Source organism: Panicum hallii, chromosome 4 (assembly GCF_002211085.1).
Source record: "Panicum hallii strain FIL2 chromosome 4, PHallii_v3.1, whole genome shotgun sequence".
Classification (NCBI taxonomy): Eukaryota; Viridiplantae; Streptophyta; class Magnoliopsida; order Poales; family Poaceae; genus Panicum; species Panicum hallii.
The window spans coordinates 3,593,590-3,607,891 of record NC_038045.1 but is presented as its reverse complement, the minus strand read 5'-3'; the positions used below and the strand labels follow the sequence as shown (position 1 = coordinate 3,607,891).

General features: G+C 42.9%; 1 protein-coding gene and 1 long non-coding RNA gene across 6 annotated transcripts; one reads left to right on the top strand and one right to left on the bottom strand.

The window, feature by feature from the left end:
* Positions 1–390: 390 nt before the first annotated feature.
* LOC112891028 (ricin B-like lectin R40C1) lies at positions 391–1,654 on the top strand. Its single transcript, XM_025957921.1, has 3 exons — positions 391–744; positions 813–1,316; positions 1,444–1,654. Exons 1-3 carry the CDS (start codon positions 391–393, stop codon positions 1,510–1,512), a joined length of 927 nt encoding a protein of 308 aa, XP_025813706.1. The 3' UTR covers positions 1,513–1,654.
* Positions 1,655–4,567: 2,913 nt separating this feature from the next.
* On the bottom strand, positions 4,568–9,598 carry LOC112891030. 5 transcript variants are annotated; one of them, XR_003228394.1, is made up of 5 exons: positions 9,532–9,598; positions 8,680–9,350; positions 6,352–6,496; positions 6,118–6,251; positions 4,568–4,956 (listed from the first exon to the last, which is right to left on the bottom strand). It is a non-coding gene; the product is annotated as an uncharacterized LOC112891030 (long non-coding RNA). The 5 variants fall into 5 exon arrangements; XR_003228395.1 differs by having other exon boundaries at positions 8,680–9,332; XR_003228393.1 differs by lacking the exon at positions 9,532–9,598 and having other exon boundaries at positions 8,680–9,516.
* Between the last annotated feature and the right edge of the window lie 4,704 nt (positions 9,599–14,302).

Sequence of the window (14,302 nt, the reverse complement as noted above, 5' to 3'; positions counted from 1 at the left end):
GCTGCCGCAGCGTCATCCGCAGGGAATTAGTTAGCGACTTAGCATCATAGCTTTGGTCTGTTAGTTTGGAGTTCAGTTAGCTCGTGTTGGAGAGAAGTTTTAGGTTGATAGGGACTTGGTTTGGGGAATTTCTAGCTGGCGAGCGCACGCCAACAGGGCTCCCAGCGATCGATTTCAGACAACCCCATATTTTCCCTTTTGAGAAAGTTTATTTTCCACTACTTTCTGTTTTCAGAAAGTTATGAACTTATATATACAAATATATATTAATACTACAAATAAATATTAGACTATGATTTTTTTTTTGCTAGCACTTGTGCGATGCTCGCTATACACCCGAGGCTAATAAGATCAAAAAAGGAAACAGGTTTCGAGACGAGTCATGTGGTAATGAATCATGGGCCTTATGCCTCCTTCACGATCGGTCAGGCGAGCACACCAATCTGCGAATTCTCCCCCCAAATCCCCCGAGAGAAGATGTTCGGCTTCACTACGACCGTGCGCGGCGGCGGCGTGCAGCCCACCTTCAAGATCTTCTGCAAGGCCGACGAGAACTTCTGCCTCACCGTCCGCGACGGCGATGCTGTCCTTGCCCCCGCCGATTTCAACGACGAGCACCAGCACTGGTATAAAGACAAGCGCTTCGGCACATTCGTAAAGGATGAGGAGGGAAAGCACGCCTTCTCCCTCATCAACAAGGCCACCAACCTCGCCGTCCAGCACTTCGGTGGCCCGTTCCACCCGGTAATTTGCCCCCCCTTGGATTTATGATTGATTCGCCCCTTTGTGTGAATGGTTCTTGCATCTTCGAGTTCTCGGAGGACGGGGTTTGGAATGATTTCTTCGGGTACCTTCAGGTGAAGCTGGTGCGCTTCGATCTGGACTCCTTCGACAGCACCCTTATGTGGACGCTGTCCAACAACTTGGGCAAGGACGGCTTCGGATTCATCCGCACGCTGAACGACATCTCTCTCAAACTGGCCGCCTTCCATGGAGACCATGGCGTCACCGTCAAGCTCTCGGATTCGTGCACCGGCGACAACCACCACTGGAAGATCCTGCCCTGGAGAGACGAGGCCTACATGGTGGGCGAGCACTCTATGCGCCTCTACTGCAAGGCGGATGAGCGCTTCAGCGTCACCGTCCGCAATGGCACCGTCTGCCTCGCACCCACCAACCCCGACGACGAACGCCAGCACTGGGTCGAGGATACGAGGTACGGGGACACTATCAAGGACGAGGATGGATACCCAGCTTTCGCCCTCATCAACAGGGCCACCGGCGAGGCCATCAAGAAGACATCCGAGGAAAGCCCTGTAAGCATCTATCCACCCACCCTTGCTCAATTCTTTTTCATAAAAATTTAGATGTATGGATTATTGCATTTGTATGAGCTGATTGAGAGTATGTCCTCCATGACAAATATGATATCATCTCACGCAGAGTACAAATAAGGTTCAAACACAAACACTTGCAGGATATGAAGTACTAGTACTCCCACCGGTCAGATAAACCTGATGTTCTGACCACAGGTAGTTCAATTAGTGAAGGGAATTTTGATCGGAACTTTAACTATTCTCGGGTGGAGGTAGTAGTTCATAGCAGTAGCAGATGCTGCTTTTGATTCTTCTATACAAATTGAATTGATTCTTAACAATCAGGGACAGTAGACTCATTGTCTTCTTGGATATTGAAAGGTTCATCTTATGTTGTTCTGTTGATTACGAACTAGCCAACTCTCCCCACTGCTAATTCTTTATGAACTGCTTCGGTTAGTTGTTAGATGTTCAAATCTTTGAGGATATTTCTGTGCAATTTAATTGAATTGAATATACATGGATGCTCTAGGATACCATGACATAACTATGAAACTTGTACAATGCCTTTATATAGAAAATACTAGGTCTATTATGCTACTGAAAGCACCGAGGTTGACCTTGAGTTCAGATGGATGCTTCCATTTGAAATGTAGTCGTGTATATAGTTGTTTGTGAGGATAACTGGGGCGTGCATACAATTTTCTAGTAAAGTTTGGCAAATTTATGCTCACTATATAGTTTGGTATTTAAGTAACTGTCGAATATTCGCCTACTACTAAAACTTGGTACCAGTGTAAAGCAAACATTTTTTGGCAGGGGCGAGAACAAGAAATTGTCGAAAAATACAGAAGACAACTCCAGAGTGCACGCCAACAGTCTGCAGCTGGTCTTGCTGTAGTGTTTCTGTCGATCTATACCAGTTCAAGGCCACGGCTGGGAAAGATGCCAAGCTAGGAAAATTTTTCCAGACGACCCATATGGGGAGGTTTGCTCATGATGCTGCGAATGGGATCACGCTGAGGGGGGATAACAAGGGAAGCGAGTGTAAATTTTGGATCCACGATCTTAATAATCAGGGCGAACTACAGGAAACAATCCGTCGAAGCTTGAGGTTGAAACACTATGCAATACTGAAACCGATCCTGTGCAATGAAAGCGAAGAGCTGTCCAAGTGCATTGCTGCATGTGCATGTGCTGTATACCAAGAGATGTTTGTGGAGTGGAGAAGGACACAACAAGTAAAAAGCAGCGGCGATTATCTTTCCGATGAAGAGAAGAGTATGATCATGTAATGTTTTTTCCAGGTTCACTCATTTCCACAATGCCTGATTAGCATTGTACCAATCTGTTTGCTCCACTAGCTGAATAGCAGAATTTTAGCAAGACATTTTTAATAGACATATTGTACTTTTTTACGAATTTTGTACTCATATATTGAATTTGTGGTTGCGTGAAAATTCTGAATGCACACCCAACGGAAAAGTCCTAGCTTTGCCACTTGGATGATAGGGTCATTGTTGTCAATTTTCTGCATCAATGTTGTGAATTTAGTTAGTTTGCATCAAATGACCACCAAATAGATGGTTAATAGAATTTCAAAAGGTCTTCTTTTGCCTGAACTAGAGCTGAAGTTGATGTATGGATTAATGATATGGCTTCATAATCAATGCCTGACCTTGTTTTTCTTCTTTCCCTCTCTTCTGCAGGGCTTTGGGAGGGCCCATGGTGCAAAGGTGACAGAGCACACACCCCTGCTCCATTGCTCTAGCTACGACACGATCCCCGGGCGGCTTCCTTGATCTGACTACCTACAACCGAGGAGAAACAAAAAGTCCAGCAAGCAACAACCTGGTTAGTCCTTCCACCCGGTATGCTTCTTTGGTAAAAGCACTCACAGCTGCTTATAGTACTGAAATGCTTTGTTGTTTTCTTCTGTTTATTCTTGTCATAGAAAGGATGAGTCGTGAGATCGCAAAAGATCTTGCTGACAAGTTAGTGGAGATACGGAAAGATAATCTTAAATGGTATGACACCAAGACCAAACTCCATGAACGGAATCCAGATGGATACACAAAACCAAAACAGGTATGTTTAGAGTTCGTGGCAATATACTAATATTTTCTTGCAATCATATGATTTGCTACTAGGGTTTCTTGACTAGACAAATCCGTGCGCCTTAAAGCAAAAGTATTGCGGTAGGGACGAATTAATGGTTGAAAGATCAATTTTTTACTTACCCAAAGTACCCCTGATTCTGCCTGCACTTAATTCTAGTTGATTCATCATCCCAGCTTTGCAGATCTGTTTAGCCATAACCAGCTATTTTTTAGGATTTAGTTGTTCACAGTAGGACTGTTTGATCACGTTTGTTGCACTTGACTTGTACTCCATATACTAGTTACTAAACAATGTTTAAGAACCTGAACCCAAAGTTCTAGCTGCTACTGAATTACGGCAGTGTGACAGCATAATGGTAATTACTTTGGTTCAAGCATTCTACATCTCATGTAATCTTGGCGGCTGCATCATGCTCTACTAGGTTTTCTACACGGCGGTAGAATAGATGCATGGATGTCTTGTATCATGGCACATCCACTTGCATTATACACCAGATCGGCAGATCCACTGATCATGTGTGCATGTTACCTCACGAGGGTTCCAGCTTTCACATTTTTCCATCAGCTGGATTTATCATCCATAGCTGCATCGATCGTGTCACAATATCTGGACACTGCTTAGGGCATGTACCATATAGCACAAGAGATGACATTGATTCTTGAATAATTGCATAAAATGAACACAGAAAATTGAACTCTCCTAGCGATAGTTTTTTCGCTTGGGGTGTGACGGATGCATAAAGGCTGATAGCTACAGCCAATGAAACATGTAAAAGCTGCAGTGATCATGAGCAAAAACACATACGCTCAATAGGTGATGCTGGTGCATGCGAGTGGATTCGTGAACCTCCGAGATAAAGATACACACAGCTTGATGGGATTGGGGAGATCACATGCAACATCCTTTTGTATCTTTTACTTTTTTAGGATCTTTTGAAACTGAACACTTTATTAGTCAAACTAATTAGTAACTTATTCTGTTATTCATATTTTCCCATATCTATGTGTAACAAAATTTGCTCCACTGTTCCAACTAAGAGCATATTTTTGGGAAAGGACAACCTAAGCGACCCCTCCAAATATTAGGTAAGATAGGCAATTTCACTGATTTGTACTTAAATATATGCAGGCAGTTGTTGGTGGTGTTGTCAGGTCTTACAAGTTTAGCTATGAAGAGGGAAAGGAGATAGCTCAAGACTCTATGAAAATTATGTTCAGTATAGATGCATCTTGCGAATGTGATGTGATCACATCACATTCTCTTGCGAATGTGATGTGATCACATCACGATCACATCACATTCTCTTGCGAATGTGATGTGATCACATCACATTCGCAAGATGCATCTATACTGAACATAATTTTCATAGAGCGTTGAGCTATCTCCTTTCCCTCTTCATAGCTACATCACATTCGCAAGATGCATCTATACTGAACATAATTTTCATAGAGCCTTGAGCTATCTCCTTTCCCTCTTCATAGCTAAACTTGTAAGACCTGACAACACCACCAACAACTGCCTGCATATATTTAAGTACAAATCAGTGAAATTGCCTATCTTACCTAATATTTGGAGGGGTCGCTTAGGTTGTCCTTTCCCAAAAATATGCTCTTAGTTGGAACAGTGGAGCAAATTTTGTTACACATAGATATGGGAAAATATGAATAACAGAATAAGTTACTAATTAGTTTGACTAATAAAGTGTTCAGTTTCAAAAGATCCTAAAAAAGTAAAAGATACAAAAGGATGTTGCATGTGATCTCCCCAATCCCATCAAGCTGTGTGTATCTTTATCTCGGAGGTTCACGAATCCACTCGCATGCACCAGCATCACCTATTGAGCGTATGTGTTTTTGCTCATGATCACTGCAGCTTTTACATGTTTCATTGGCTGTAGCTATCAGCCTTTATGCATCCGTCACACCCCAAGCGAAAAAACTATCGCTAGGAGAGTTCAATTTTCTGTGTTCATTTTATGCAATTATTCAAGAATCAATGTCATCTCTTGTGCTATATGGTACATGCCCTAAGCAGTGTCCAGATATTGTGACACGATCGATGCAGCTATGGATGATAAATCCAGCTGATGGAAAAATGTGAAAGCTGGAACCCTCGTGAGGTAACATGCACACATGATCAGTGGATCTGCCGATCTGGTGTATAATGCAAGTGGATGTGCCATGATACAAGACATCCATGCATCTATTCTACCGCCGTGTAGAAAACCTAGTAGAGCATGATGCAGCCGCCAAGATTACATGAGATGTAGAATGCTTGAACCAAAGTAATTACCATTATGCTGTCACACTGCCGTAATTCAGTAGCAGCTAGAACTTTGGGTTCAGGTTCTTAAACATTGTTTAGTAACTAGTATATGGAGTACAAGTCAAGTGCAACAAACGTGATCAAACAGTCCTACTGTGAACAACTAAATCCTAAAAAATAGCTGGTTATGGCTAAACAGATCTGCAAAGCTGGGATGATGAATCAACTAGAATTAAGTGCAGGCAGAATCAGGGGTACTTTGGGTAAGTAAAAAATTGATCTTTCAACCATTAATTCGTCCCTACCGCAATACTTTTGCTTTAAGGCGCACGGATTTGTCTAGTCAAGAAACCCTAGTAGCAAATCATATGATTGCAAGAAAATATTAGTATATTGCCACGAACTCTAAACATACCTGTTTTGGTTTTGTGTATCCATCTGGATTCCGTTCATGGAGTTTGGTCTTGGTGTCATACCATTTAAGATTATCTTTCCGTATCTCCACTAACTTGTCAGCAAGATCTTTTGCGATCTCACGACTCATCCTTTCTATGACAAGAATAAACAGAAGAAAACAACAAAGCATTTCAGTACTATAAGCAGCTGTGAGTGCTTTTACCAAAGAAGCATACCGGGTGGAAGGACTAACCAGGTTGTTGCTTGCTGGACTTTTTGTTTCTCCTTGGTTGTAGGTAGTCAGATCAAGGAAGCCGCCCGGGGATCGTGTCGTAGCTAGAGCAATGGAGCAGGGGTGTGTGCTCTGTCACCTTTGCACCATGGGCCCTCCCAAAGCCCTGCAGAAGAGAGGGAAAGAAGAAAAACAAGGTCAGGCATTGATTATGAAGCCATATCATTAATCCATACATCAACTTCAGCTCTAGTTCAGGCAAAAGAAGACCTTTTGAAATTCTATTAACCATCTATTTGGTGGTCATTTGATGCAAACTAACTAAATTCACAACATTGATGCAGAAAATTGACAACAATGACCCTATCATCCAAGTGGCAAAGCTAGGACTTTTCCGTTGGGTGTGCATTCAGAATTTTCACGCAACCACAAATTCAATATATGAGTACAAAATTCGTAAAAAAGTACAATATGTCTATTAAAAATGTCTTGCTAAAATTCTGCTATTCAGCTAGTGGAGCAAACAGATTGGTACAATGCTAATCAGCAGAAGAAACATCCACGCAGTAGCTACTTAACCAGTTCTAATAGCGTTGATTTATTTGCTGATTTTTCCTCTCCTTGAGCTGACAAATCACAAAGAAACCCCATTTCCACAATCTAGTCACTGATTTACATGATTGGCAACTAGGAACTTGACAAGGGTACCTTGGATTGGAGCCGTGTCCGCCGTGGAAGCGTGGAGCGGTGTACTGCCCGTCGACCACCGTGCCGCCGTGGAGACCACCGTGCCGCCTTGAAGACCTTGTGCTGTTGTGCAGACCGTTCAGCGTCTCGGCGCCGGCGCACGGAGCCGCTGCCTAACGGCTGTCGGCCCGAAGCCTTCTCCTTGGCGCCGCCGCCCGCCGGCGCTTGCCCTTCCCGCCTCGGTGCCGCCGTTTTCCGTTAGGGTTTAGAGAGTCGAGTGAGGGGATTCGGGGTTGTGGAGCGCCAAGTGCGATCGATGCGCGCATGTGCCGGTGCCCGGTGGCCTTGGGCAGTTGGCCCGTCTTCGGCTTTCCATTTCGTTTCCTGTCTCAGCACACGGGCCAAATACACGTTTGTTTCGGGCCTGCTTGGACCATAGTGGATAGTACATTCCTTGAGTCTTCCCCACCCAGCCGAAAACTCGCGCAATCCGTGACAGCATTGTATGTATCGGCTATTTAGTTAGTCTTTTTTTTCGGTAGAAAAGAGCTTTCATTTATTTTAGGGAAAGAGAGAATTTTATTAGCTACTAGGATGCAAAGGGTTACACTCGTTTCTCACCAGATCCGTGACACACGCAGGAGCACGTCCCAACCAGACTGCAGAATGTGTAGTGCGTCTAGCTAGATGAGCGAGTTCATGAGCAACTGAGTTACATTCTCTCTTAACGTGAGAATATTCTCTAGCTTCCGCGAGGATGAAGCTGAGTTCCGTTCTGGGACAGCTCGTCTCGAAAACCACAGGCCCTGCAGCCCATTGTGATGCAAGCAGAAGTCACAAGGAACGCGGATCGTAGCGGCGTTCCCCGTCGCAGGAACTTTCCTTCCGGATCGTGGACCGGGAACGTCGCCGGTCGATGGATCAGGACTGGGATGCGAGCTGGAATGACGTACCAAAATAAACCGGGTCATCGAGAGGAGGAAGAAAGCACAGAGACCTAAATCGCCATTCTCAGGGAAACAAACTTATGTGCGGCTGCGGCTTCGTTGGACAGTGGCGGCGTCGCGACGCAGTGGCTGTGAGCAGCACCCGGCGGGATGCGGCGGCGCTAGGGTCGGACGGTGGCGGCTGCTGGTTTCGACTATGGACGCATCGGCTGAATGAACGAGCACTCAATTTAACACCTAACGTAGATGGGCCTCCAGCCCAGTGTGAAGTAATAGCAAAAGGGAAGTGCTACACAAATCAGGGGAAAATGGTAATAAAAAAACATGATACGACCTTGGGATCTCCCATATAGCAGCCGAGTTGTGCAATAAGAAATCCAATGTAGCGAGATCATTGATAGGGATCATGATCCCAATCTCAAACCAAACGTTCTGAAGAGTTATACCCCTTTACAAATCAGGAACTTAAAGTTGCCGAACAAGGTCTATTTTATTGTACCTATCATGAGTCTATTTTGTTGCAATTAGTTTTAGATCCGGAATAAATTCCGGTCTCTTATTGTACCTATCATGAGTCTCTTACTGTACCTATCATTCCAAGTCCGGAATAAATCCATGTGTAACCGAACAAGACCTAATGATTTTGGTGAGATCATCACAAACACCTAGAAGGAGTAAAGACACTCATAATATAAGTTGGCAATGCCTGAGCAACCGATTTGATGAGGATTTCCTTTGCTGCCGGCGATATATTTTTCTCCGTGTAATCCTTCAAGCGCTTTCCCATTCTCTCTTTCAACGGCTGAAACCGGTTACCTTTCATCCTGCCCGATGGAGTAGGCAGTCCCAAGTATTTAGCTTCAAAAGAAGCTCCATTTTCCTTCTCATCCTACATTGGACCATACACATTATATGAGTTCCTATTTGATAGAGTCATCACCCTCTTAAGCCTCATGTTGTGAAAGAAATCTCCCTGGTCTTCTTGCAACACTTCTACTACATACTTGGAGACACCCATCAGCAACTCCTGAATGCCCCCTTTGGTACCCAGTTCCAATGCAAATTAAACCATCTACTAAAAATGTCAAGTTCCCTGCATTGTAGGTTGCTTTAATAGTCTCTTGTAGACAGACACATTGAAAATTGTACTGCTAGCACAACTCTACTAGATATCTTCTTCTTCCTGCCCCTCCCAGCCCTCTGATGTTCCAAAAGAGAATCTTCATTTTCCACTTGTTTTCTTACTTTGTATCCCAGCTCTCTTGTTAGCTTGGGATGACTGATTGATCTCTGTTTGCCCCTCTACCATCATGATGAGATCGGCCCCTCTACTGCCTGAGCTCCACCATCTGCTTCCGCCTCTTCTTTCTGTTTCTCCAAATCAAGCTGCCATAAGTGTGCAACATGCAAAGCATGATGTGCTAACTCTATTGCTTTTATCAAAGAAATATGCTAATCTAGTAGAATCATCAAGGCATTGTGTTGACATAGCAATGTGCAACTACACTAGGTAAAGCTTCATCATCTACATGCTGAAGAATAGAAAAGGAATTATTTGATCCATTACATGTTTCAAGGTTGTTCCCCATCAGTCTTGCTCTGCCTGCTTCAAGGTTGAAACCCCAGTCTTCTTGATTCTTGAACTTTCCCTTGTTGCCAGTGGAGGCATGACCCATTTCACAGGGTTGCAGCTCGCCTCCTGTTCACCCCTACTCCCTTATCTGACTGTACAACTTTTCTTCAGTTGGAACCTGCATCTCCTCCTCGAGCACATCTCCACCAGTAGAATTAGGAAATAGCTCCCCTTGGACCTCTATTTCCTTGTCATTTTTTTGCCAAAAGAGGTGTGGTGCATGGACCGTGGACTGGTGGAGAGTGGAAGCCACTTCGCCAAAAGAGAGGAAGCAGGACGATCTGCTCCGGCGAGCCTTGCGCGCACCGACGCTGTGGTCCCGGGCCCGGGGGCAGTTCCGTGGCGAGGAGGGCGAGCGCGCGACGGTCCGCCGCTGGAACGGGGTTCCACTAGCGGCCAATGGGGGTACCAGGTGCGCTACTCCTTGCTTCTTAGTCCCCAACACAAACTTAAGTGCTATTGAATGAACTTTGCTATTGATGGAACAACATCAGTCAATGCATCCCTGCATTTGGGTTCAGTTGCTTCAGTTATGCGATTCTACGGCTACGCGGATCTGTTGACTGTTAAGAATATGATGTCCATGTGAAAGAAATTGGTGCTAGTACTTTAACAGGAGTAGGAGGAAGTGAATTAGGCAATTTGAAAAACTTAACCTATGACTTAAACTAGTTTGCACAAAAGATAATCTAGAATATACTATCTAGATATGCAACTATGATTCAACTAGTGTGAAACCCTCATCCAAATAAGTTTTGCAACCTATAGCCAATTATAGCAAGATCTACACTAAGAAAGTAAAGGCACACAAGTTGCTACAGCAACGTAAAAACGTAAAGGAGGGGATAAGAGGAAGCAAACTCTTGATGCGAGGATTACCCCGTAGTATCCGTAAGCACTAAGCCACCTCTAATCCATACTTTTAATGCACTCACAAAGAGTATTGCTTTCCGATCACCAAGTCTCTTTCGGGATTCTTGTTAACTTGCCACAAAGGCTCGGCCATTAAGGCTCACACCAAGTTTCCAATCACCTTGATGCCGCCTTCACTACGGAGTTTTGCATGAAGGAGGGGCCTTCTCGTCCCCGCACAAAGCCATGTCACCGCTCCACACCAAGTCAGAGGGTCGAAGATTTGCCGATGAGCCATGAAGACTCCAAGGGGCCGGCTCACCGAGATACAAGTTCGAGGTTCACTCAAGAACCAACAACACCTTGCTCTCACACTTTTCTGGAGCTAGCCTACCACTACACCTCACAAAGCTTGTGCTAAATTTAAGGATTTGATCAATAAACTCTTTGGTTGGCTTGGAGAACTTCAGCAGAGTTTCCCCCAGCAGTCTCAAATGACTCGGGTTGAGGTCTTATATAGGCTATAGCTTTTCTGCCAAAAAACCTAAAGTGTCGGCTAAACCGTCACCACTGTCGGTTTAACCGGTCACACTCAGCTTGCATGCTAGCCGTTGAACTCCAACGTTCTCTTTCTGCTGACGTCATTGCACCGACACCTTGCATCGATGAGTGTTGGTTTAACTGGTCGTAGATAACTTCTTGAGGCAGTTAACTCCCAAATCTCTCGGGCAATCTAAACAAAAATTGCAACGACGACTTCTCTTTAAGCGTCGGTTAAACCGGTCATGTGGTCGGTGTAACCGGTCCTTCTGTCATTTTTGTACTTGATCATCATTTGAACTTCCAATGCACCGACCCGTTGTTTTTCATGGGCATCGGTTCAACTGGTCCTTTGAATGTTTAAGTCACTTATCCCAATCGTTGTTACGGTCATTTGGACACCCAAATATATTCTTTTTCTAGTTTATCACTTCAATTTGGACGTCTTGATTGCGACTTGGACTGTCCTGTATATGGATTGGACTCCATCCATAGGATTTAGAAATCCTACAAACTTAAGCTCACAAACTCATTAGTTCCATTAAATATATTATCACACATCACTAAAATTACAATTATAATCTAATAGAACCATATTCCTTACACCATGCTTTATACTGTGAACTAGTAACTGGGTCCATGTTTCCAGTAAAATTGTTGGTGCTATTGCACGAACCTTGCTGTTGCTGGCACCATCATCAACCATGGAGTCCCTGCATTTGGGTATATAGTTGCTTCAGTTGTGCGAGTTTGTAATAGAAACTAGATAAGCACGCGGCTTTACCACGTAGGGTTCGTATTTCGTGTCGTCAGATTCTAGTTGATACAGACTTTAGTTTATACATAGACCAGTACTAATTATTGTATGTATAAGTGTCATGATCTGCAGCCCGTTGTTGTACTTAGTGTATATTTTGGACTCTCTATTGCTGTGACACTACTATTTAAGTAGGATAATATTTTGGTATGGAATGAAACTCTCTTTTTTTGTTATTATTTATTTTAAAATTTTGTTGTGTAGCAAAACTTTTGGTTTTGAAATTTTGAGCAATTTTTGTATTTAAAATTTTTTTACGTAAAGACGTTTCGGTGCCCGAATCGTAGGTAGAATGGATCATACGTAAACATTTATGCGGATGAATTATAAAAGCGCTTTGAATTTAAAATTATACTATATAACAATTCTGTAGATTTTGAAATTCTGAGCAACTTTTGTATTGAACACTTTTTAATTTGAAGATGTTTTGGTGTCCATACGATGGATCGCATGCAAGCATTTGTGCAAATGAATTGCGAAAGCGTTTTGAATTTTAAAATTTGCTCTATAATGAAGTTGTAGTTTTTGAATTTTTTTATCAAATTCTATATTGAACAACTTTTGATTTCAATGAGTTTTGGTGTTCAAATTGTACGTATAATATTGCTCGTGTAGAAATAACGTATGGAACGAGCTGTGGTTTAATTTAATTAAAATCTAAGAATTTTTCATTATACGTATAATGTTGCTCGTGTAGAAGTAATGGATGGAACGAGTTATGGTTTGATTTAATTAAAATCTGAGGATTTTTCTAGAAATATTCCTGAGAGAGGTCCAGGATGGCGGGTTGATTTTCTGAATATTTAAGATTTTCTTTGCAAATTTTTCTGGACCGGGAAGGTTGGACTGCGGGTTGATTTTAAGAAAAATTGTGCGCTTTTTTATAAAATTACTTGAGTGAGGAGGCCGGACTGCGGTCTTATTTATCTGAAGTCCGAGGATTTTTCTGCAAAATGACCAGGAGTCGCAAGATTTGAGCCGTCCACCCAGCCGATCCGACGGCCGGGAACTGGCCACGTGGCCGGCCAGCTTTTGGTGCGTGAATTGTATTAAACAGATTTCTGGCTAGTGCGGGTCTATTTCTGTTGACTGTTAAGGATGTGCTAGAACTTTAGCTCGTAAATATAAAAGTACAGTACGAACTTTAATGCAACGATTGGGTTTGGTATTTTCAGAAGAAATTTTTACGGAAGAATGTCCTTACCTTGTGCTATGAACTTGTAACTAGGTCCATGTTTCCAGTAAACTAGTTTGTTGCAGCAAGGCCAGATTTAGGAGATGTTAGCAGCAGTGCTGCTAGCTCCAGCGAATGCCAAGTATATTTGGTCAAAGTTACTTCCGATAACTGACAGCCAGGGAATGGTTTGGGTAAAAAGCCCCTAGGAACACGAAAACTGGAAATGAAAAACGGTACACCATTCGGTAAGACAAGATAGTGTTATACAGCTAACTACTGGAGCGACCATGAAAGAATTCGGTTGTTCATAAGTGTCAGCTACCTATTGTCAAGTGCAGAACCTCACCACCTCAAGAGCACATCTACCTCTTACCACGCCAAGCATCAGTAAAAAATTATTAATAAGTTGAAACAGGTGTAGGTGGCTATGTATGAGCCAACACAAGTACTTCACGTCCAGAGTAAAATAAGAAAGGATTCATGGCATAATCTGTCCCATCCAGATAATGTATGCATAACGGTATGAGAGAAGCTAAAGGTAAGCCATGTAAATTAAACCCTGCAACAGCCTAACGTGAGAGAAAAAGAACAAGATGTAGCCAAGGACAACTTGCCGGAAGACACCGCAGCATGGACTCAAAATAAACAGGTCGCATATGCTCCCTTGTAACATGCATGCACATACCCGGCAAGTCATCCATGGCTGCATTCTGCTCTCTATCTCGTTTCACGCAGGGCCATTGACAGTCATCAGTCGAAACATGCACCAAACTAAACTTCTCTAGGGTGTGCACCACTAGAAAGATGATGCACATATGTATATATGCCTCTAATACTCTATGTTTGTTTTGTGCATGACTTCTTGAGCCTTCAAGCTTGCTCTGTATATATAAACTTCCGAAGCGGACCGAAGGTATGCAATGGAGATCTGGTTTGCCTCTTTTGTCATGAAACTTTGTCAAAGTAGATGCCTGATTCTTTTGGATTGATGTGTTAGGTCTGATATGGATAGATCTTTGACCACTTGCACACAGATCAGTGAAGTTGTACTTGTATTGGTATCTTGCTTTAGGTATACACAACAGCACAAGTTATGAAGTTAATTTCACTTCAGTTTTCTCCTGATTGGTATTTGCCTAGGTTATGAGGTTGTTTTATGTGATCATATGTGCTGGTACAGGAAAGCTTAAGAGAATTTCAAAACTAAATGGAGTATTTTTATGATTTCCTAAAGTTAATAGAAATTTGGAATTGCAAGAAAGGTCAAAGGATTCACCACAATGTCAAAAACTAATTTCTAAATAGTTTAATTAAACAGT

Coding starts and splice junctions, on each gene's coding strand:
- LOC112891028 (XM_025957921.1), top strand. CDS start 391: ATGAATCATGGGCCTTATGCCTCCTTCACGATCGGTCAGGCGAGCACA. Junction 745..812: donor TCGGTGGCCCGTTCCACCCG/GTAATTTGCCCC, acceptor TGCATCTTCGAG/TTCTCGGAGGACGGGGTTTG. Junction 1,317..1,443: donor AGACATCCGAGGAAAGCCCT/GTAAGCATCTAT, acceptor CATCTCACGCAG/AGTACAAATAAGGTTCAAAC.